Consider the following 23515-nt stretch of genomic DNA (forward strand, 5'->3'; position numbering starts at 1 on the left):
TGGTCGTGTTTGGGGTGGCCCCTGGTTCTTAGTCTGCAGGCGTTGGCTGGTTCGTCAAAGAGGGTCTTTGGGCACTGGACTTCGGGTCCCAGTCGCCGGGGGGACGTCCTCGTGGTCTTGGTTCGGGTTGGCCCGGCCCGGGCTCGGCTGGCGGGGAGTGGGCTGGTCTGGAGCTTCCTGGTGGGTACCAGGTGGGTTGTTGCAGCAGAGCCTCTACTGATGGGAGTCCCAATCGTTGAGAGGGTCAAGGCAGGCAGGTCCTCTGGGTGTCCCAAGGTTGCTGTCCGAGGAGGTCGCCGGGTTTAGGCAGGAGCAGGTTCCAGGATCAACAGGCCGGTAGGGCTGGGGCCATGTCAGTTGTTGTTGTCCTCTTGTTAGCAGCTGCACGGCGGGTCGTCTTCTTCTTGATCTTCTTTCTTCTTTTTGATATCGGGATCTGAGGAAGGAAGGTTCAGGGAGCCCCAAAATACTAAATTTAGGGGTGCTACAGGTAGGGCAAAGGCAGGGACCAATGGGTCCCTGTCCTGGGGTGAGTACACCCTCTAGCCTGCTCCTTTCCTGTGGGAGGGGGACAGGAGCCTAGCTGTGATTGGGCAGGACACCCCATCCACTCAGTCCAGACGTGGATTGTAGGTACGGGTTTTTGGAGGGCATCTATAAGATGCCCTCTCGTGCATGTTACATTAAATCCCACACTGGCATCAGTGCGGGTTTAATGGGCTGAGAAGTTTGGTACCCAACTTGTCAGTCTTCAGTGAAGCCATAATGGTGCTGTGGAGTTCGTGAATGACAAACTTCCAGCACCATATACTCTTAAATGGCAACACTGCACTTACAGTGCCCAGGAATGGCCCTGGGTACTGTAGGGGCACAGGGCTCATGCACCTGGGCCTTCACCTCTGGCATAGGGCACCCAGCTAGAGGGGTGACTGAAGTATGCCAGGGCAGTGGGTTCTGTGGGCATGGCACACAGGGATGTGTGCCATGTCGACTCTTGCTTTAGTTCTGTACTTAGGCCCTCAGCCTGCAAAGACAGTGTGTGGGAGACAGGGTACAGGGCCCCTGAGGGTGGCACAATAAGTGCTGCAGCCCTCAGGGGTCTTCTCTGATCACCATGCCCTGGGTACCTAGGGTACCATTTACTAGGGGCTGACAGGGGCCAGAGATGCCAATTGGGTATTTTGTTTCAGCATAGCTTTTCTTTGTAGGGAAGGAACACAGGCCCTGGGTACCTGATTGGCAGGGACCCAGGGCACACTCAGCCAAAGTACATCAGCAATTCAGAAAAAAGTGGGGGCATACTAAGGCAAGAAAGATGGCACTTTCTCACAGCCTCCATCCTTCTTCGGCACAAGGAAGTGGCGAGAGTAACACCTAGTTCCTAATTCCAAATCTAGTAACCTATGTATGGTCCCTCTGGAAAAAAGGGCCTGCCATTCTTGCTGCAAAATGGACAGATTGACCTACATCAGCCGCTTTGATGGTGATGGAAGGTGTGGTGGGGAAAAAGAAATGGGAGGGTGTAGTCCTGATGGGCACCTGTCTGAAGTGATGGCCTGTCAACCCTGGAGAAAATATTGGATCCTGTCTCTGACAGGGTGGCTGTGTGTCAGAAAATACACAATAAAGCAGTTTACAGCTAAGAATGATGGAGGGGTGTAGGACTGAGCTGCACCTTGTCCCTGCTTTCCAGGGCATGATCTCTGAGAACTGCAGCATCGGCCATGAAAGGGATAAAAGCCCTGCTGGGGTTGTTGAGGGGTTTGGCGTTTACAAACCCCGACCATAGCTATGAAGAAAGTGAAACTCTTGGTGGAATTGTCTGGTGGGAGCAGAAAGACCCGAGTAAAGTGCTATGGCCCTACTTTCCTTCCACCATTCCGGGACCGAGTCTGCTTTTTTGCCAAAGAGGTGGGAGATGTCAAACGGTTTGTCCATCAGGGATGCTTGGATACAACTCCAGAGAAGCCCATATACCTCATCCAGGTATAAAGTCGAAGTGCCACACTGGTGGCCATTGCTCAGCCCAAACAGTTGGTCTTGTCTAAACCAGAACGTTTTACGAATTTTGCTGCATTGTGACCATCCTAGATGGCCTGATTAAGGGATGCCAGAATATCATCCTGAACTGCTGGCTTGTGCTACAGTCTCCCATAGGGTATGTGAGTAGCGGCTGAGAAAACAGGTGACGTACTAACCTCAGCAAAACTTGAGATAAGAAAATCAGCACACCAAATATTTCTACCCATTTCGACTCACAAGCAGGCAGAGCGGTAGGAAAAACGTTGGGATTTAGGGGAGCGTTAGGTCTAAGACTCCTGCCGCCCTCCACGCAACGACTGCAAAGCAGGCTCTTTCATCCAGAGCAAGTCCAGGGGGCAATACAAGGCCAGTATCTGGAGAAGTATGCAGACCTCTGCCATATTGGAGTTCTTAATACCAGTTATCCTTACCATATTGTTCGGTATAATCATCTCCTTCATCATAATAGTCATTGTCCCAGTCAATGCCAATAAAACCGTGTAAAGGTTGAGCCCTACCACATTGTACGGTCAAAGTGTCACAATCTCAAGGATTCCCTGTTGGCTGCCTGCCAGTTGTAGTGTTCTAGTTGGTGGCGTAACCAACGGAACACGTCACACCCACGTGACTAGAGTTTAATAAATAGCGTCTACGCACGCACGTACGCCAGTTAGGCGACGGCGTGAGAGACGACTTGCAAATCACCTCTGTGTCCGAGTGATCTTTGATTAGGGCCAAAGTGTCACCCCCACTGCCCCCACACTATCACCTATCCCTGTCGGGTGTGCCCCACTCGACACAACAGCTGGTGACAAGGGTGGGCGTGCCCTCGCTGCTGTGTCGCCGCGCCTGCCGTGTGGCGGCAGCGAGCCTTGCCCTTGGCTCACGGCGCCTGTGCCCGGCGGGCCCCCGGCTTGTGGCTGTCTCTCAGTGCGTCGGAGTGGAGGGGAACACATCGCGGCTGCATCCGCAGCGCAAGAGGACGCCAGGTGAGGAGCGTCGGCCCCATCCGTCCTGTCCCCGCATCGGCCGGTCACAGGCCCAACGCCACGTGGCTCCCGGCGGAGGAGGGGCGATCCCTTCCACAGCGCGGAGCTGCGCACGGAGGCGCTCTCGCCCTCGGCAGGAAAGGACAAGTCACAGAGCGGTTACAGGCCCCCTCTGCACTCTAAATCTCAAGGGGGAGACTTACTGCGCTACAACCCAGCAACAGGCCACCCGATCCCCCCGAGGGTAACAGTGAGGGGTGCAGTAGGCACCGATCACCACATAAACTCAGCACCTGGGGTATTACGCACACCAAGCATAACAGCCAGGAACGCCCAACAAGCAGTGGTAACATCAGCTAGTCTAAACCTACACCAAGGGGGCATTTCAGTCAGAACAGCGCGTGGAGTCAGGACCAGAGAACGGCGCAGAGTTCCATACTGGTGATACTGCGTCCAGATTCACGTCATGGCCACAATACCTCCCATTGAACCATTCGTGGTAGAGGGCTCCACACCTTCGCTAGCCCCTAAGTGGAAGGACTGGGTGGATCGATTGATCATATTCTTTGAAGCCACCAAAGTTCACAAAGATCAAAAGAGGGCCATGGTCCTCCATCTAGGAGGCAAGGATGTTCACCACATAGCAAAGACACTGGTGGAAGCCACTCCCAAGAACCACCACACGTTAATCAACGCCCTGAACGCACATTTTGAGCCCATGGCTAACCAGGACTACGAGAGGTTCATATTCAGGCAGGCGAGACAGCTGCCGGAGGAATCGCTAGACACCTATCATGCGCGCTTGAAAAACCTTGCGTCCACGTGTGGGTTTGCAGACGTCACTGAAGAGGTTCGCGGCCAGATCATTCAAGGGTGCTCCTCTGCCAAACTGAGTGAGCAAATCCTTGAGGAGTCTGGGAAGTCCCTGTCTGACATCCTAACCTTAGGGCATACCAAAGAGCTATCGAAGGCCCGGGCTGCGCATATGGAAGCCGCCCTTCTGGCGCCTGTGAAGGCTGAACCAGTCAACAAAGTAACAGTCAAGTCTCCGACAAAATGGGCCAAGAAGGGCTCTGGAGCACCTGTGACGGGCCAACCCAAGTCATGTGGCTACTGTGGAGGATCACCACATCCTGCGGCAGAGTGTCCCGCAAAAGGAAAGAGGTGTTCGGGCTGCGGCCGTTTCAATCACTTCGAAAAAGTATGTCGAGCGAAGAAGTACCGGAAACCCCGCCAGGTCGTGAACACCATACCAGAAGGAGACCCGAGTCAGAGTGACAGGATGATGATGAAGAGGAAGAGCGGACGGTGCACAAGGTGCACATGATTGGCGCTGCCACACGCAAGGCTACCTCAGTGTGGAATCCGTGTAGGCACCCACGATTTCCTGGCGGTCGTGGACACGCGGGTGACCATCAACCTGATGGCTTCGGCCCTACACCAAACTCTAGACCCGCCGCCGGTCCTAGTCCCGTCAGCCATCACCGTGTTCACATATGGACAAGACACTCCCTTAAAGATAAAAGGAAAGTTCAAGACTGTAATATCACATGGAGATCAGTCCGTCACCGCCAATGTGTTCGTGTCAGAAGATGGACAGGGCATGCTATTGGGATACAGGGCGGCTGAAGACCTAGGAGTAGTGTCTTTCGCGTTTGGAGTACATCAGGAATCCATTCAACAGCTGTTGATGGAGTTCGCCGAGGTATTCAAAGGCATTGGAAGGTTAAAAGGAAAGGAGGTCCACCTTCACATTGACCATACCGTGCAACCCGTAGCCCTGAGACACCGCCGGATAGCCTTCCACCTGCGACCACTGGTCGAAGAAGAACTTAAGAAACTTGAAAATGCAGGAATAATCGAGAAGGTAACAGGCCCAACCCCCTGGGTGTCGCCAATCGTGGTCACGAGGAAACCCAAGCAACCTGGGGCGGTCCGGATTTGCGTGGACATGCGGCTCCCCAACGCCGCCATCAAGGAAGAACGCCATATAACTCCTACAATTGACGACCTCATAGGTGAAATGGCAGGAGCATGCTGGTTCTCCAAACTAGATCTGCGGTCCGGCTACCATCAGCTAGTATTGGATGAGTCCTCACGCAACATCACCACGTTCTCGACGCATCTGGGACTCAGGAGATACACACGCCTGAGTTTTGGGATCTCGAGTGCGGCAGAGGTTTTCCAAAACGTGATACAGGAACTCATTGCCGACATTCCGGGGGTGATAAACGTCAGTGATGACATCATGATACACGCGAGGACCATACAGGAGCACAATAGTCGCCTCACACAAGTCCTATGGAGGCTACGAGAAACGGGGCTGACACTGCACAGGGAAAACTGTGAATTCCTGAAGCGGAAAATACAATTCTTCGGCTACACGTTTTCGACTGAAGGTGTAAACCCTGACCCAGACAAAGTGAAAGACATCAAAGAGGCCGCACCACCCACTACCATCACAGAAGTTAGAAGCTTCCTCAGGATGGTGAACTACTGTGGAAGGTTCATGAGAGACCTAGCCAACCTGACATTACCTCTGCGGGAACTAACCAAAGAAGCTACCCCGTGGAGATGGGGCCCGGAACAAGACAAAGCATTTCGGGACATCAAGGAGGCGTTGTCAGAAGCCACCACCCTGGCGTTCTTCGACCCAAGAAAATTGACGTTGGTGGCGGTAGATGCGGGTCCAGTTGGACTGGGAGTGGTACTGATGCAGCGCCAGCGAGCAGATGAAGATTGGTCTCCAGTGGCCTTCGCCAGCCGATCCCTTAGAGCAACGGAACAGAGATACTCTCAAATTTAGAAGGAGGCGATCGCAATACACTGGGGGTGTCAGCACTTCCACCTATATGTATATGGAAAACCGTTCGTTGTGGCCACGGATCACAAGCCGCTGGTGGCGCTGTTCTCAGGAACCTCCACAAAGCCTCCGCCATGAATTGAAAAATAGATGCTACAGCTCCAAGACTACAATTGCCGGGTTGAGTACCAACCTGGTTCTCGCAACCCTGCTGATTATCTATCACGACACCCGCGAGCAGCCACCCAGGAGGAGATGGAAGATGCAGCGGACACCGAAGAATATGTGAGGTGCATTACTGCCTGATCATGTCCGTTGCCCATATCCATTGAACATATTGCGGAAGATACCAGAAAGGATGACTGCCTTAAAAGAGCCATTGGGGCGGTGCGAAGAGGAAACTGGCATAAAGCGAAAGAGGAGTGGAAGATCCTGACTCCGGGAGCACAACGTATAATGGACAGCTTGTACCACGTGCGAGAGGAGCTGAACGAGGATCACACTGGATGCCTATTGCGAGGACACCGGCTGGTGATACCGTCTTCCCTAACTGATCAGGTTGTCCAACTAGCTCATGTAGGCCATCAGGGCATGGTAAAGACAAAATCCCGCCTTCGGACCAAGGTGTGGTTTCCGCTAATGGATGACCTGGTTGAGGCCACTGTTCGGGCCTGTGCAGCATGTCAAGCAACCGGAGACCTCCCCAGACCAGCCCCGATCTTGGTGGAACCACGACCCAAGTCTCCCTGGGATTGTGTCAGCCTAGACTTTGGCAGTCTTCCCGATGGGCGCCACACAGTGGTAGTAATTGATGATCACTCCAAGTATCCGGAGGTGGAGATTGTATCCACCACCAGTGCTGCCGAATTAATTCCGAAGCTAGAGAAAATCATGGCTGCCCACAGGCTAATACGAGAACTCAAAACGGATAATGGTCCTCCATTTCAAGGACAGGAACTGGCTAACTATTTGAGCGCACTAGGTATCCGGCATCGGCGAATTACTCCAAGGTGGCCGCAGGCCAACGGCGAAGCTGAAAGATTTATGCGGACTCTTAATAAGGTCATCAGGATTGCTCATGACAAAGGTCACTTTATTGAACTGGCCATCTTCACATTCCTAAGAAACTTTAGGCAGACACCCCACACCACCACAGGTGTTGCTCCAGGACACTTGCTCATGGGGCGGGTAGTCATGGATTCGATACCCCATCATCCGCAATGGCAGCCTGCAGCCCCAGATGAATGCCAGGTTGAATCACAACGTCAGCGATCGCATGCGCAAGTCAGTCGCCGGCGAAGGGCCCAGAGGCCCCAGATTGCCCAAGATGACTTAGTATTGGTGAAGAACCGGGTTACCAGCGGCAAATTCAGGCTCCCCTATGAACCTGACCCATGGACAGTAGTAAGTGTCAAAGGTACCAGAGTCACTGCTACCAAAGGTCATGAGAGGATAACCCGCAACGTGTCACACTTCAAAAAGTACCAACAGAGTGGAGTGTGTGCGACACCCCTGGTGGCGATGGGAAGGATGCAGTCTCCGGCCAGACCACAGTCCCCAATCGAAGGCGCTGATAGCCCTTGGACTCTGATGGATGTGGCCCTTCCTACTGACTATCCACAAGCTCCTGATGAGACGCCCCGCAGGGAGGGCGGAATGGAAAAGGAAGGCGGTCAAGGCAGTGATGTGAGCTCTGACCAAGCGACTGCAGCAACTGGAGGTGATGGTGACTCAGGAGGTGGTGGGAGCCAGGGCCTAGGACTGTCCCAGTACCAGCTGAGAAGAAATCCGGTTCCCTCCAGTCGTCTGAGAGATTACGTAATGTAAGACTGTTCTTTGTTTTATTTGGTTTCTGCCTGCTCATCACTACAGATGTGTTTCTGTTGCAAAGAGGCCTATGCTGATGATAGACTGTGCCATACATTTTTGAAAGACTGAGGTCTAAGGTTCGATAACTGTTTCTTGTTTGGTGGGGAGGAATGTAGTGTTCTAGTTGGTGGCGTAACCAACGGAACACGTCACACCGACGTGACTAGAGTTTAATAAATAGCGTCTACGCACGCACGTACGCCAGTTAGGCGACGGCGTGAGAGACGACTTGCAAATCACCTCTGTGTCCGAGTGATCTTTGATTAGGGCCAAAGTGTCACCCCCACACTATCACCCATCCCTGTCGGGTGTGCCCCACTCGACACAACACCAGTCAGGGCTAGTTGCGGCGTTCGTGAAGGTCGTAGTGGATTCTGTTCGAAGTTGGATAGCACAATGGGCTTGAAATTCTCCTCTGGCATCTGCAGCATCGGCATCAGTGCAAAAGGGGGTGGTGCTGTACCCAAGGCCAGCAACGTAGCTGGTGCCTAACCCAATGAATGTTCAAGGGGCACAGACAGTACCAACTTGAGGGCCCTGTGGATCCTTGGGGTCGAATGCACACCAGAAGGACCTGGTAAAGTGCCGCAATTTCACAACATGACCTCTCTGGAGACCTCTACCTGCTACGATGTTGCCTACGGATCCATAAACTCACCGTTCACCAAGAATAGAGTTGGAATCTGCTCCAACGGAGATCAGGAGTTAGATTGGGAGGCCCTTGCCCCTTATCTGGAATCCGAGAACGGTGGGAAGGGTCCGATTCTCACTTCAACTTCTCATGCTTTTTCTTTTTTTCGAAGACCCCAATGATGATTGGCACAGGAACGTCTTTGGGAGGAGGAATGGGAACTTCCTTTCTACTTCGACCAGTCACGTTGTGGAGGCAATGTAAAGTTCGACCTTGCGGTCACATATGGCATTTGGGTTCAGAAAGGAACTGACGACAGCACGCATGGATGGTGCTTTTCTACTGTTCTGCTCTTCGAGGGGAACATCATCAGCGTGGATACCACCTGCTGGCATGCAGGAGTACTGCATCAAAGTTTTCAGATCCCGTCTGATACATGTGGAATATTCCCAAGATAAGGAATCTGTGGTTGTAAGTATTCATCAAAATGTTTTCTCTAGGAGCAGCAACCTCAGCCATAAAATGCCAGACAAGGATGTTGTGCCCATGGCAGGGTCTGGCTTTAGCAATAATAGGAATCCCTAGCGAAAGGGGTGAACCTGTTGAGAAAATTGCCTGGTAGGGACACAGCAGAAGGAAATTAGCTGTGGCATGACTTTTCTTAAAGTATTCCAGGGCTTTGTCTGCTTTCTCACCAATGAGGCAAGAGCCATCAAATGGCATGTTCATTAAAGATACCTGGACATCCCAGGAGAAGCCTGAAGACCTCATCCAGGTATTGGGCCAATACACCATACTTGTGTCCATTACCAGATCCAAGCAGTCAGTTGTGTTGTGGCCTTAACAAATTGTGCTGCATTCTGACTGCCATGTATGCTTTGGTTACAGGTGGCAGTAGGTCCTTCAGAACTGCCAGTAGGATCTGACCAATTGCATCCCATTGAGTATAACTGTAGTGGCCCAGGAACCAGCTTTCTTTGACTGAGCATAAAGCGAGACTAGTAGTTCAGAATATGTGTTTGCCAAAACTGTCCACAAGTTTATACATCCGGTCATGAGGATGCATAGGAAAGGCTTTAGAGTTTACTGTGCTGGTGGATGCCTGAATCACCAGACACTCTGGCGTAGGATGTTGGGCCAAGAGGTCAAGATTGCCCAGTGCCGGTCTGAGACAGCGATCTATCTGCCTGCTGACTTTTGGCCCAAAGCATGACTTTGCCCAAGTAAACAAGAGGGTGTCAGTACAGGCCTCATTGATTGGCAAGAAAGGTTTAGTAGGTGCCTGGCCAGGCTGAAGAACCTCCTTCAGAATAGATTTTACCTCCATTGTAGGGAACTGCATGACCAGAGCAGAAGAAGCATTCTCCATCCACTGTGGCAGGGCCCGGGGGAGAGACAAGTCCAGAGAGACAAGTCCAGTGTCTGGAGAGGTGACCAGACCACTGGCATGCTGTAATTTAGCTAACCAGTTGTCATCAATGTATTGTGGGACACATTCTTCCCCCTTACCATAGTTGTTATTGTTCAAATATGTGTCAAAGAGCTGATGTAAGGTATGAGCTCTGCTGCGACGTATAAGCAAGGTATCAGAGAGTCAGAAGGATTTGCTATAGGCTGGGCACCAGTGAGATCAAAGCGTGTACTCAGTGGAGGTTGACATGAAGTCAAATTGGTGTCAGACACCACTATACGCAATGGCTCCTCTTCTTTACGCTGGTCGAAATGAAAGGAACTGACACAGAGGGTGGCGCTGGAGTTGAAGTTCAAGAAGCACTGATGGCACCAAGGACAAACCTGCCATTGCCACCCTGACTGGAGGTGACTGCAGTTCCATGGGGCCCGAAGGCATGCCACAGGGAGCCGGAAGTATGCCAACTATGCACAGCATGGCCTCGATTTGTAGTGACATCACCTGCAGAAGAGGAAATTAGGGTTGCATGGGGACCAAACAAGTCGAGAGTCAGACTGAGAGGCTCGTTGACATCCTTGCATCCTCTATGGAGTTCAAAAGTGACGGGGAGGAGCTGATTTCTGCTTTGATACCTCATCCTTCTTTTTGTACTCACCCGAAGTCCTCGACCATGACAAGGACCTGCTACGGGAAAGACTTCGGGAGGGGAAACAGGACCTACGTTTCAACTTTGATCCATCTTGCCATGAAGTCTTTTGGTGTTTGGCGATGTAGAGATGACTCCTTATGGCCTCCAGGCTCATATGGGCTCAGTCATCACAAGCCCTGGAGTCATGCTCTGACCTCAGGCACCACAGAAACACCTTGTGAGGCTCTGTCACAGACATTTGCTTACAGCAGTCCCTACAAGGTTTAAACCCTGTAGTTTTGGGAGGTAACATATTTCTGTTGCATACTGGTAAAAATCAGAATTTAGAAACAAATATTTTGGAATGATGACTCCCTAAAAAATCTACGCATTGACTCCTAAGCCATATTCACAAGCATCAACTGTGATGACTGTGGTTCTGTCCTCACAAAACGATTGCAAGGCAGGAGCACCAACAATTCTCTCTTTGATGGATTTGAAAAAATGATCACAAGAATCAGACCAATTGAACTCAGCATTTTTCTTTAGGAGAGGTCTGAAACATTCCGTTAGATTTGCAAAGTTCTTCAAGAATTTTGCGTAGAATTCACAGAGCCCCAAAAAAGGAAAGTAACTGTTCTTTGTTCTTTGGGGCTGGTGCATCCAAAATACTTTTCACAAGACAAGGTTTGGGTTTTACATCTTTAGATGAAAAAACATGACCCAAATATTCTATTTCTCTAGATTTAAAAATACATTTGTCTTTTCTCAGTGTAGCCCCTCTGGATTCAAGTACACTTAGCACTTTGTTCACAACAACGTTATGCTCATGTTTTTTTTCTGTAAATACTAAAATGTCATCTTGAAACACTGCTACTTGAAGTATATCATGGAACATTTCAGACATCAACCTTTGAATAACTGCTGCCGCAGAAGCGATGCCGAAAGGCATCCTGCAAAACTGAAAGGTTCCATCTGGAGTGACAAAGGCTGTTAGATGACGAGAAGATTGGTCTAGGAGAACCTGATGATATGCTGACCTAAGTTCTAATTTTGTGAACAAACAGGAGTGACCAATCTTGGTGATAAGGTCCTCTATCCTTAGAAGAGGAAAATTATCAACCCAAGAACTATCGGAGATAACCAAAGTGTTCCTTCCACCTTCTCAATGATGCCTTGTTCACATAAATCAGAAAGCATGTTAGATAGCTCTTTTCTAATACTTAAATGTATATTGCGTAGTTTATGTTTAACTGGAGTAACCTGTTGTTTAACCTTTATGGAAAAAACTAAATCTGAAATTTTGCCTAGTTTGTCTTGAAAAACTTTGTTAAATTTCTTCTCCTAATCAAAATCTTGAACATGAACCAGATTAACATCAATGGTAACAGGATTGACAGAACCAGGTCTTATGAATAAACTGAGCTCAGCTTGATGAATCACACCCAAAACATTAATGCCTTTGCAGGCAACATAAACCTTACCAGTAATGTTATTGTCAAGAACTTTGATGTTAGATGAAAAATATCTAAGCAGATCCACTTTGCTACCCTCAAATGCCACAGTTGTAACATCTGGAGGAAGCAAAAAATGTTTACTCCATAAAGAAGTATATTTTTGATGATCTATGATTGTGATACGAGCACCAATGTCTACCAAAAGTTTGAAAGAGATTCCATCAATCGAGACATCAATTTCGGGATTTGCAATTGAAGAAGAATTAAGTTCTTTCACACATCTCACACCTAAAAGTAACTCATTAGTGGCATCAGAATTACTTGTTTCAACTTCACAATCTACAACAGCTACAGAGTGTATAGAATTGTTAAATGTAGTGCTTCTACAGGCTTTCGAGAAATGACCCAATTTGTTAAATTTTTTACATTGTTGGGAAAGTGCAGGACAATATCTAAATGAAGAAACATGGTTAGGTGATCCACATCTGAAACAGAAAACTTTTCTTTGATGATAAGCTCGAGCATTGGGTTTGGTTGGAATTTTACTTTTTTTTAAGGTCAATAGCAAACGTTACATTACATGAGGCAAAAGTGACAATCTTGAGCAAACAAAATACAAGAGGTAGCAAACGGTGCATTACCTCCCGTCCCTACCTTGCCTTCCTTCAGTACAAATGAGGCCCGCCTCCCACCCAGACCCACCCCCAGCTTAAAATCTCTGCCCGCCCCCACCTCCACCAGTTTTTTTCTGTCTCCCTAGTGAGACTTACCTTTTCAGCTCCTCCCTGTGGTGGTGCCGGGGAGTCTTCGGTCTGGTTCTCTGCTACGGCGATGCCTTCTACAGCGTTCTCCTGGCGGTGCCTCCTCTCCTCGTCTCCCTCATGGTGTGGGGGCGGAGCGGTGTCTCGGAGCTCCGCGACGGTGTCGGACGGTCCTCCTGTGGCTGGGCTGCGTTTCCGGGTCGGGCTGCGTGGCTGCCTCCTCCCGGTGTGCTGTGTTCCCGGGGACCAGGTAGGACGGGTTTGTGCCCGTTTTCTTTTTGCTTTCTTCCAGCTGGGGCGTTTCTCTTGCCCTGCAGTGGTGTATGCCGGCCTTGGTGCTGTGCCTCGGTGAAGAACTTTGGTGGCACTGGTTTTCGCTGGTTGGCTTCCGTTCTTGTCCTGCCTCTGCTCCATGTTCCCTTTGGTGGTGGCCTTGTCGGTTGTCTGTCACTGGGTCTGCTCCTTACGGGGTCGCATACGGTTGGTTGGGGGCGTGCTGGTGTCCTCTTCCTCTGCTGCTGGGTCTCCGGTCCCCCTGAGGCGCCCTTGTTGCACTGGGCTCCGTGGGGGGTATTCTGCCTTTCTTGTCTCAGGATGGTGCTGGACTTGATTGTGGCTGCCCTGTCCTGTGTTCTGGGGTTTGGTTGATGCCTTCTGCGTCCCCTCCTCAACCGGCTGGTCCTGTGTGCGACTGGTTCCCGTCTGGGTCTTTGGTGGTGGATCCTTCTCCTGCCTCTGGTCTGCGTGTGGCTCAGGGGTGGTGGGCGTTCTGGCCGTGGATCGCTGGACTCCTGTGCTGGTCGGCAGGGTTTTTCCTCTTTCCTGCTGGGCGGGGCCTGTGGGTTTCTTTCCTTGGTGTTCCCGGCCCTCCCGGTTGGGCTTGCCCTTTTTCCCGGGGTAGGGGTTGGTGCTGTGGGTGGCGTACGTTGCTCGTACTTGTTGTATGTGCATTGTGCGTGTGGATTTGTCCACTGTGGTGCTGCACTGCTGACAGTTGCTTGTCGGTTGCCTGTGCGGCCTGCCGTTGGCTGTCTCTTCTCGGGCCTACTTCTTCGTTCTGCGCTGTGTTTGTCCTGATTGATTTCAGGTTTCTCTGCGCGCTCTGTTTGCGCCAGGGCGTTCGCTTCTGGGCTGCACGTCCCTCTCTCCCTCCTGTGGCTTTGCTTCTTGGTGGGGGTCGCCCCTTTCCTCCGGTTGTCCTGGCCGTACTGCTTGATAGCTTTATCTAGAGAGGGATTTTTGCAGGTGAGTAAGCGTTCTTGAATTTTTTGGGAACTGCATCTTACAACAAGTTGGTCTCTGATTAATTGTGAGGTAAATTCTTCAAATTCACACGTTGAAGCCAGTACTTTAAGTGCAGTAACATAAGTTTCAATGCTTTCTGAAGGTTTTTGTACCCTAGTGAAAAATGTAAGCCTATGGACGACTACATTTTTAATTTTTGCAAAATACTTATCAAGTTGAGCAATGGCTGTGTCAAACTCATCAATTTCCGATTCATCTGAACCATCATACTCAGGTAAGTGATCAAAGATGTTCTGGCCTGCAACGACAAGATGATAGTACATTAAGCCTTTCTTTCTGTCAGGTTTGAATGTGTTCGCATCAATTGCCACAAGATAAGCTTTAAAAGAGCGAATCCATAGTTTCAACTCTAAAGGATGATCACCAGGATCTTGCAAAAAAGGTGCAGGTGGAGAAATGCTCAGCATAATGTTTCAAACCTGTAGGCTTAAGGTAAAAAGAAAGCATGCAAATCGCTGAGGTGAACACTAAAACATCAAAATAAAAATCTTGATGTTCTGACTTGCACTTAGTAATAAGCGTGCAAATCACTGCAACAGGGGTTAGTAAAAAAATTATTATAAGTTTGAGGACATGCATCAATCTTGAAAGAGCGTGCCAGCCACTGAAGAATTAACCTCATTTTCTTTTTTTAAATGTGTGCAAATCACAGAAGTTGGAAGACATGCACCAATCTTGAAAGAGCGTGCAAGTCGCCGAAGAATTAACCTCTTTTTTTTTTTAAATGTGTGCAAATCACAGAAGAAACTGCTCTTGAAAGAGGTGTGCAAAATATTGAAGACTAGAATTGCACTGAAGGTTTACATATTGTGGGCAAATCACAGAAATAACAGCTTCAAATGTTGATATTTACCATGCAGTACCACAGAGAACCACACAATGACAGTATTAGATAGTGTTATGAACTCTGTGGTAGAAACTCGATGATGAAAGATTATTATTTATTTGAGTTTTTTTATAGCGTGGACTTTACCCGAAGGTGTCAGAACGCTTCACAATAGGAACAGAACTGATACATGAGAACATTACAAGTGAACAAATTACAAAAGCAAACGTTACATTACATGAGGCAAAAGTGACAATCTTGAGCAAACAAAATACAAGAGGTAGCAAACGGTGCATTACCCCCCGTCCCTACCTCGCCTTCCTTCAGTACAAATGAGGCCCGCCTCCCACCCAGACCCACCCCCAGCATAAAAACTCCTAACTCAAGTCCTAACTCAATCAGAAATGTCCTCACGGAAAAAGTGTCCTAAACGGTGCAGCAGGCACTACTTTCAGCACAGCTGTAAAAGGCCTAAATGGAGCAGCTGGCACTACTTGCTGCGCAGCTGTAAAAGGCCTACATGGTGCAGCTGGCACTACTTGCTGCGCAGCTGTAAAAGGCCTAAACGATGCAGCTGGCTCTACTTGCTGCGCAGCTGTAAAAGGCCTAAACGATGCAGCTGGCACTACCTGCTACACAGCTGTTAATGGCCTGAACAAGGGCCTGAAATGGGCTGAACAGTGCAGCTGGCACTTCTTGCTGCGCTGAGGAGAGTGTGAGCCTTCCCGCCCACCTGTGGCACTCAGCAATTAACGGGCTCAATCACCGCTTTGTAGGGCAGAAGGCGTCGGGCCCCCACAGGGTTGTGGAGGGGGTGGGGGAAAGGCGTCAGTCCCCGCACTGAAGGGCGCCCACATAGGACAGTTGCTGCTGAAGCCTCTAGGTGGCCGCCATATTGCGAGGACCGGTAAGGTGTATCAGCAGAAATCAAACAGTCGCGCTGGAGTTGGAGACCGACTTTAATGAACACCACTTTGTTTCAGAATACCTCTGCATCGCCTTGTAAATGATAGGAAGTGTTTCACAACTTTATATTGTCCAGGGCATCAGGTAGGTTTTGTGAGAAGTTGTCCTGATATATGATGTTCACTAGTTCTAGTGATCACCTTGTATCAGTCCAAGCAACCCTTATGGTGATTGGTTGTAAGGCAACCTTATAGACCAGCTATCCTAATGGTAGCGTGGACAAAGCAGTCTTAGGCTAAACTCTTTTGGCATGTGAAGCCTGCTGTATTACCATATGTAACCCCTTGAACACCAAGTGAAAGGACACCACACAGGATATATATTCAAAATATATATGTATTTATTACTACAAATAGTCCCCTGAACTCTTTATGAGCACAAGAGCAAACACGTTAAAACAATTCAATTGATAAATATACAAAAGTTGCACAAATATGGATAGGCCCTGGTGGCCCCTAAAACCATATACTAAAGAAGTGGTATACGTACCACGAGTCGAAATGAAGTAAGGCCTAGGGCCTTGGGAATCGCTGGGGCTATGCTGTACTAACGCAAGTTAGGAACTAGGAGGCCCACGGGATCTGGTTTGCAGTGCGCAAAGTTAGAAGCAATTTACGTTGAAGTCAATGGATGCGTAAAAGTTAAAAAGGTGAAGGTAGGAAGTCTCCCGGTCAGTCTAGAACTTATCCCTTTGGAATCTGGACACTAGGAGTGTTAAACTACTCGGGGGCACCGGAGTGCCAGCGTTACCTCACCCACAGGAAGCGGGTGCAGTGGTGCCAAAGTGTGTCGGGATTCTGCAGGAGTTCAGATGGAGCCTTAGAGTGTTGATGCTGCAGGCGACCTGATGTGAAGAGTTCTGGTGGATCCAAGGGTGGATCTGAAGTGATGAAGACCTGAAAGCAGAGGGGACAATGTTCACAGTCACTAGCCAGTGACCGGCGTGGAACCAGGAAGGAACCAGGCGTTGTCGGGTGCCAACAGGTGATGTCGGGAAGCTTGTCTCTTTAGCCACGTGGACCAGGCGATGAGGACGACCACCAGGATTCACTCACGAGCTGTCCCACGTAGGCTCTAGTTGATGGCGGTGTCGGCTTCTTGATCGGAGCAAACAGGCCTTGGCTAATGCAAGCCGTGCAGGAAACAAAGAAGGCTTCTCACTCTAACTAGCAAGGTCATAGGGGTTACTGCTTTTGAGAGCAGTAAGGGCCAGTCTGGAGCAATCAGACCAGCGGTGGAAAGTTGTCGTTTGGTCGCCAAGATGGCCACTAGCCAACGGACTAGTAACCGGATAGGCGCGTCGAGTGGAACAAAGCAGAAGGGCCCCACGCAGATCTCGTGAGAGCTGGAGGGCTGGTCCTTGGTACAAATGTAGCTCGGTGGTGGGGCTTCTCAAGACCCCAAGCACAGTGGTGAGGGTGCCTCAGGTGCTGTGCAGTCAGCTTCTCGTGGACTTTTCAAGAGGTCCGGTCCCACGTCTCAGGTCGCCTCCACTCGTCTCAGCTTTGCAGGGACTGTGGATCGGGCTGTTAGATGTCTGGGAGTCTGGTTCTCGTCAGGCTCTGGGCTCGGGCTCCAGCGGGAGGTGGCGGCAAAGCAGTCGTTGATCGCTGGAGGGTGTCTGTGTTCACAGGGTGGCCACTCCTTGGCCACAAGGGAGATTCTTCAGTCTTCTGAGCAGCAGAACGTCGAAGGTCCAGAGTTTCTTCTTATGTAGTCGAATTTCAGGGTAATCTAAAGTCTTGGGACTCAGCTCCTACTTTTAAACCAATTCTAGGGGCTGGACTACCTACTAGGTCCCTCCTATGGGTGGGACCAGGAAGGGGGGTGGTTACACCCCCTTTCCTTTGTCCAGTTTCGCGCCAGAGCTGGGGCTGGAGTTCCCCAGCACCGGTTTGAAGTGGCCTATGCACGGGGACACCTTGTGTGCCCCGGGCATGTCTGATTCTATTCAGCCCTACCTAACCAGATACACCAAATCCTGTCTTGGGTGGTGCTAGCACCTCCCAAGGCAGGAAACCCTTTGTCCAAGCCTCCCTCGCTGGAAGGACTCCCAGCAGCAGGAGGTCAGACTTGTGCCTGTGGTGGCAGCATCCATTTTGTGATGCTGAGGCTCCGTTTAACTTTAACCTGGGTTCAGGTTCTGTACATGTCGTGTCCCTCTAGAAGGGTGGAATGCTACCCCCGTCGCCAGAATTGGCGAGGGGGTAGTATTCCAATTCGTATGACACCTTACTAGACATGTTTTGATAATGTCAAACCAGAGTTAGCATTTAACCGCGAGGTTCATAATGCACTTACGAGTATATGGTATGACGCTATCAGGAAACAGCTAAAGGACATGATTCCGAAAGCTGCAGACAGGCTCAGCTCGTGCTAGAGCACCATCTCACACATGACCAAGCACTCTGCCTCCAGGATTGATAAGGCCTGCCATAGGAGTGACTTATAGGTTACTGTGTGTCCTTGTATGTGTTAGATATATAGATACTATACCTAAAGCAAAGGGTGATTACACCACCTTGCCCCAGCTGAGTGATCAGCCAGTTGTGTCAAATAGTAAGGCCAGGCCAGGGGTGGCACAATACGTGGCCCCTGGTAGGCCTTGGATGCACCTATGCCCTGGGTACATAGGGTACACTGTACAGGGGCTCACACGGTGATCCATGTTCCAATTGGTAATGCACCTAAAGTGCATTGGCATACATTTAGAGAGAGAACAGCAGGCTGTGGGTCTGATTGGCAGAGCCACAGCCACATTAAGTCAAAAACCAGTGAAGCAAAAAGCAAAAATTGGGGGGACCATAGGATAGCGGACCATAGGATAGCAGACCCTACTCTCCTACACACACCCCCCCCCCTAAACGCAGGGACAATAGACTAACCTTGACCAGTTGTGTCTTCTTGTTCTAAGTGGAAGTACCTGGAGAGACCATCGGCATTACCATGGTCAGTCCCTGGGTGGTGCTCCACTGTAAAGTCCATCCCCTGTAGGGAAATGGACCACCTGAGCAGCTTGGGGTTTTCACCCTTCATCTGATTTAGCCACAAGAGGGGCTTATGGTCGGTCTGAATATTGAAGTGAGTTCCAAATAAGTATGTTCTCAACTTCTTCAGGGCCCACACCACAGCAAAGGCCTCCCTCTCAATGGCTGACCAACGTTTCTCTCTAGGGGTCAGCCTTCTGCTAATGAAAGCAATGGGCTGGTCTTGACCATCTACATTAAGTTGTGAAAGCACAGCTCCCACCCCCAACTCAGAAGCATCTGTTTGGACAATGAACTCTTTGGAGTAGTCGGGACTCTTCAAGATAGGTGCAGAGCACATGGCCTTCTTCAGGTCATCAAATGCCTTTTGACAGTTTCCTGTCCACTGAACCTTTTTGGGCATCTTCTTGGATGTCAAGTCATTAAGAGAAGTCACAATGGACCCATAGTTCTTAACAAACTTCCTGTAGTACCCAGTCAGGCCTAAGAAAGCTGTGACCTGAGTCTGGGTAGTTGGAGTTGCCCAGTCCTTGATGGTGCCATCATTAGAGTGAGAAGCCTTCTTTGTTTCCTGCATGGATTGCATTAGCCAAGGCCTGTTTGCTCCAATAAAGAAGCCGACACCGCCATCAACTAGAGCCTACGTGGGACAGCTTGTGAGTGAATCCTGGTTGTCGTCCTCATCGCCTGGTCCACGTGGCTGAAGAGACAAGCTTCCCGACATCACCTGTTGGCACCCGACAACGCCTGGTTCCTTCCTGGTTCCACGCCGGTCACTGGCTAGTGACTGGCTAGTGACTGTGAACATTGTCCCCTCCTACAAGGTGGCCCAGGTATACAACTTTACTCTGCCCTATCTGGCACTTAGTAGCCTTGATAGTGAGGCCTGCCTTTTGCAGAGCCTCAAGTACTTTCCTCAGGTGGATCAGGTCATCCTCCCTGGTGGAGCTAAAGACAGCTATATCATCTAGATATGCTGCACAAAAGTCATCGTCGTCGTCGTCCTCATCACCTGGTCCACGTGGCTGAAGAGACAAGCTTCCCGACATCACCTGTTGGCACCCGACAACGCCTGGTTTCTTCCTGGTTCCACGCCGGTCACTGGCTAGTGACTGTGAACATTGTCCCCTCCTACGAGGTGGCCCAGGTATAAAACTTTACTCTGCCCTATCTGGCACTTAGTAGCCTTGATAGTGAGGCCTGCCTTTTGCAGAGCCTCAAGTACTTTCCTCAGGTGGATCAGGTGATCCTCCCAGGTGGAGCTAAAGACAGCTATATCATCTAGATATGCTGCACAAAAGTCATCCAACCCAGTAAGGACTTGGTTCACCAACCTTTGAAAAGTGGCAGGTGCATTCTTCAGACCAAAGGGCATCACCACAAATTGGTAATGACCTCCTGGGGTTGAGAATACTGCCTTGGCCTTAGACTCCTCAGCTAACCTGATTTGCCAATAGCCAGCTGTCAAATCAAATGTGCTCAAAAACTTGGCAGGAGCCAGTCTATCAATGAGCTCATCTGCCCTTGGAATTGGGTGTACATCTGTCCTGGTGACAGCATTGAGTCCTCTGTAATCCACACAGAACCTCATCTCTCTCTTGCCATCTTGTGTGTGAGGTTTGGGGACCAGAACCACTGGGCTAGCCATGGGGCTCTCTGAAGGCTCAATGACACCTAACTCCAGCATTTTCTGCACCTCAGTCTTTATACAGTCCCTGACATGGTCAGGTTGCCTGCAAATCTTGCTTTTCACAGGAAGACTGTCACCAGTGTCCACCACATGGGTACACCAGTTAGTCTGACTGGGTGTCAATGAGAACATATGTCTGAATGACTGTAAGACTTGCCTGCAGTCATTTTGCTGATGGTCAGTGAGGCTGCCACCTAAGGCCACACCATCAACGGACCCATCCTCAGGGTTCTGAGACAACAGGTCTGGGTGAGGGTCACTCTCTTCCTCCTGCCCCTCATCTGTAGCCATGAGCAAGACCTTGTCTGCCCTGTCGACATATGCCTTTAGTCTGTTGACATGGAGCACCCTGTGGGGGCTCCTGGGAGTGCCTAGGTCCCTCAAGTAGGCAACCTCTCCCTTCTTTTCAACAATTGTGTGGGGTCCAGACCATTTGTCTTGGAGTGCTGCTGGGGCCACTGGCTCCAACACCCACACTTTCTGTCCTGGCTGATACTCAATCAAGACAGCCTTTTGGTCATGCCAGGCTTTTTGGAGTTCCTGGCTAGCCTCAAGGTTTTTAGTGGCCTTCTTCATGTACTCTGCCATCCTGGAGCGGAGACCAAGTACATAATCCACTATATCCTGTTTAGGTTGTTTGAGAGGTAACTCCCATCCTTCCCTCACTCAACATAGGGGTCCCCTTACAGGATGCCCAAACAGAAGCTCAAAAGGGCTGTAGCCAACCCCCTTCTGTGGAACCTCTCTGTAAGCAAACAGAAGGCAGGGTAGAAGGATGTCCCATCTTCGCCTAAGCTTTTCAGGTAAACCCTTGATCATACCCTTAATGGTTTTGTTGAATCTTTCAACAAGTCCATTACACTGTGGATGATAGGGAGTAGTGAATTTGTAATTAACACCACACTCCTTCCACATTGCAGTTAAGTATCCTGACATGAAGTTTGCACCCCTGTCAGATACTACCTCCTTTGGAAAGCCCACTCTTGAGAATACTCCCAGGAGGGCTCTTGCCACAACAGGTGCTGTTGTGGTCCTTGGGGGAATAGCCTCTGGATACTTGGTGGCATGATCCACTACCACCAGTATAAATCTGTGCCCAGATGCTGTGGGAGGATCCATTGGTCCAACAATATCAATTCCCACTCTTTCAAAGGGTACCCCCACCACAGGTAGTGGTATCAGGGGGGCCTTTGTTGTGCCACCTGCTTTGCCACTGGCTTGGCAGGTTTCACAGGAGCGACAAAACTCCTTGGTATCTTCAGACATGTGGGGCCATTGAAAGTGAGGGACAAGCCTGTCCCAAGTCTTGTTCTGGCACAGGTGTCCTGCTAAAGGAATATCATGTGCCAAGGTTAGAAGGAAGCCCCTATATTGCAGAGGTATGACCAACCTCCTGGTAGTACCAGGCTTGGGGTCTCTACCCTCTGAATAAAGGAGCCCATCATCCCAATATAATTTATGGGTACCTTGAGCATTCCCAGCAGCCTCAGCAGCAGCTTGCTGTCTGAGGGGTTCAAGAGAGGGGCAGTCTAACTGTGCCTGCCTCAAGTCTGCCCTTGAAGGCCCCCCTGTCCCAAGAAACTCAACCTGGTCAGGTTCAAGCTCTTCTGGGACAGTTCCTTCAATGGTCTCACAATCAGCTTCCTGTGAAGGCTGATCATCACTGGTAGGTAGGAGGGAAGGCACTGCCTTGACCCTACTGCTCTTTCTCTTGGTAGGTACTTGGTCCATTGTTCCAGGATCCAAGACCTGAGGTTCAGTGAGGCACTTCTTGGCCTGTGACCTGGTCACAGCAAGGACATGTGATGAAATCCCTAACATCTCAGCATGAGTCCTGTACTCCACTTCTGACCATAGTGAGGATTCTAGGTCATTGCCCAACAAACATTCAACTGGGAGGTCTGCACTTACCACAACCCTTTTTAGGCCAGTTACCCCTCCCCCGGAGAAATTAACAACAGCCACACTATGTGTAGTAGTGACATTGCTAGCGTTGGTCACTAGGTAATTATCACCTAGTACAATCTGTCCAGGGTCCACAAATGCTGGTGTCACCATGGTGACACGGCCACAGGTGTCCCTATAGGCTTGAGCCACTTTATCATTTATTAAAGGTGTCTGCCTGTACTTGCCCAGGTTACTGGGACTCACAGTAGTGGACATGGCTATGTCCACATCACAGATCAAGACAGCCTGTGTGGGGATCCTGACTAGGGGGGTCATTAGGATCGTGGATTTCCCGCATTCTCCGGGCCGGCGGAAGCCACCGCCGGCCCGGAGGATGCGGGAAAACCGCTGCGGATGCTGGAAAGACCCACCGCCAAATTAGGATGGCTGGTGAGTCTTTGTATCTGTCCGCCGCTTTTCCGCCGTGCTCGCCTTCCGACTGCGGCAGAAAAGCATGAACATGTCTGGCGGTGTCTATCAGACACCGCCAGCCATATTATGATGGAGTAGAAAGTATGCTTTTCCACGGCGGCTTTTCCGCCGTGGAAAAGCATACGGACCTTCACTTCGGGGTGAAGGGGGGTGGGGGGTGCACATGGGGGGTACCTATGGTACCCCCCTGCATTTGCGTGAACAAAGCGGCTGGCACCGCGCGGTGCCTGCCGCTTTGTGCACGCAAATGGCGTGCATGCATTTTTAACATTGCGGCGGGTGCAGCTTGAAGCTGCACCCGCCGCAATGTTAAAAATAGAGGATGTGACCGCCACCCTGGCGGTCACATCCTAATCTGCATGGAGGGACCGCCACTGCCCCTGCGGACGGTCCCTCCTACTCTATGGTGGCGGACGGACTCAGGTCCGTCCGCCATCATAATCGGCCCCTAGGTTAGAACCCACTTCAGTACCCAGGGTTAACCCTACTACACCCTTGGCTTGGGAACTACCACTGCTTACTGTACTAGGGGGTGCAGGTGCCTTAGGGGCTGCAGTGGTAGGGGCTCCAGTTTTCCTACAGTCACTGGTCCAGTGACTAGTGTTCTTACATGTAGAACACCATGGTTTCCTTTGGCCATCATTCTTCTTCTTCTTCTTGGAAGTTTGGGACTCCCCCTCCGTGGTTTGTTGGGGCCCTGTAGAAGACTTCTGGTCTTTTGGTTTCTGCTCCCCACCCTTCTGGTCTGCTTTCTTTTGATCACCACCTTGGACCTGGTTTTTCTGCTTAAC

The 23515-nt window shown here is 50.3% G+C and overlaps 2 protein-coding genes across 16 annotated transcripts in view; both read right to left on the minus strand.

The window, feature by feature from the left end:
• LOC144769238 (uncharacterized) overlaps nt 1–12986 on the minus strand; it is a 195835-nt gene extending 182849 nt beyond the window's left edge. For 2 of the 4 annotated variants that reach the window (XR_013598684.1, XR_013598683.1), the window contains exon 1: nt 12581–12715. Coding sequence is in view for 2 of the 4 variants with exons in the window: in XM_078653293.1 (XP_078509419.1) it covers nt 12581–12985 (405 nt within the window). In the remaining 2 variants the exon portion in view is untranslated. Of the gene's footprint in view, nt 1–12580 lie in introns of all 4 variants that reach the window. The other 2 variants (XM_078653293.1, XM_078653294.1) reach the window with 1 other exon arrangement.
• The window catches only part of PKD2L2 (polycystin 2 like 2, transient receptor potential cation channel), a 2146539-nt gene that overhangs the window by 1223285 nt on the left and 899739 nt on the right, over nt 1–23515 (minus strand). The gene's annotated exons all lie outside the window — the stretch shown is intronic.

Source organism: Lissotriton helveticus, chromosome 7 (genome assembly GCF_964261635.1).
Source record: "Lissotriton helveticus chromosome 7, aLisHel1.1, whole genome shotgun sequence".
NCBI classification, from domain to species: Eukaryota; Metazoa; Chordata; class Amphibia; order Caudata; family Salamandridae; genus Lissotriton; species Lissotriton helveticus.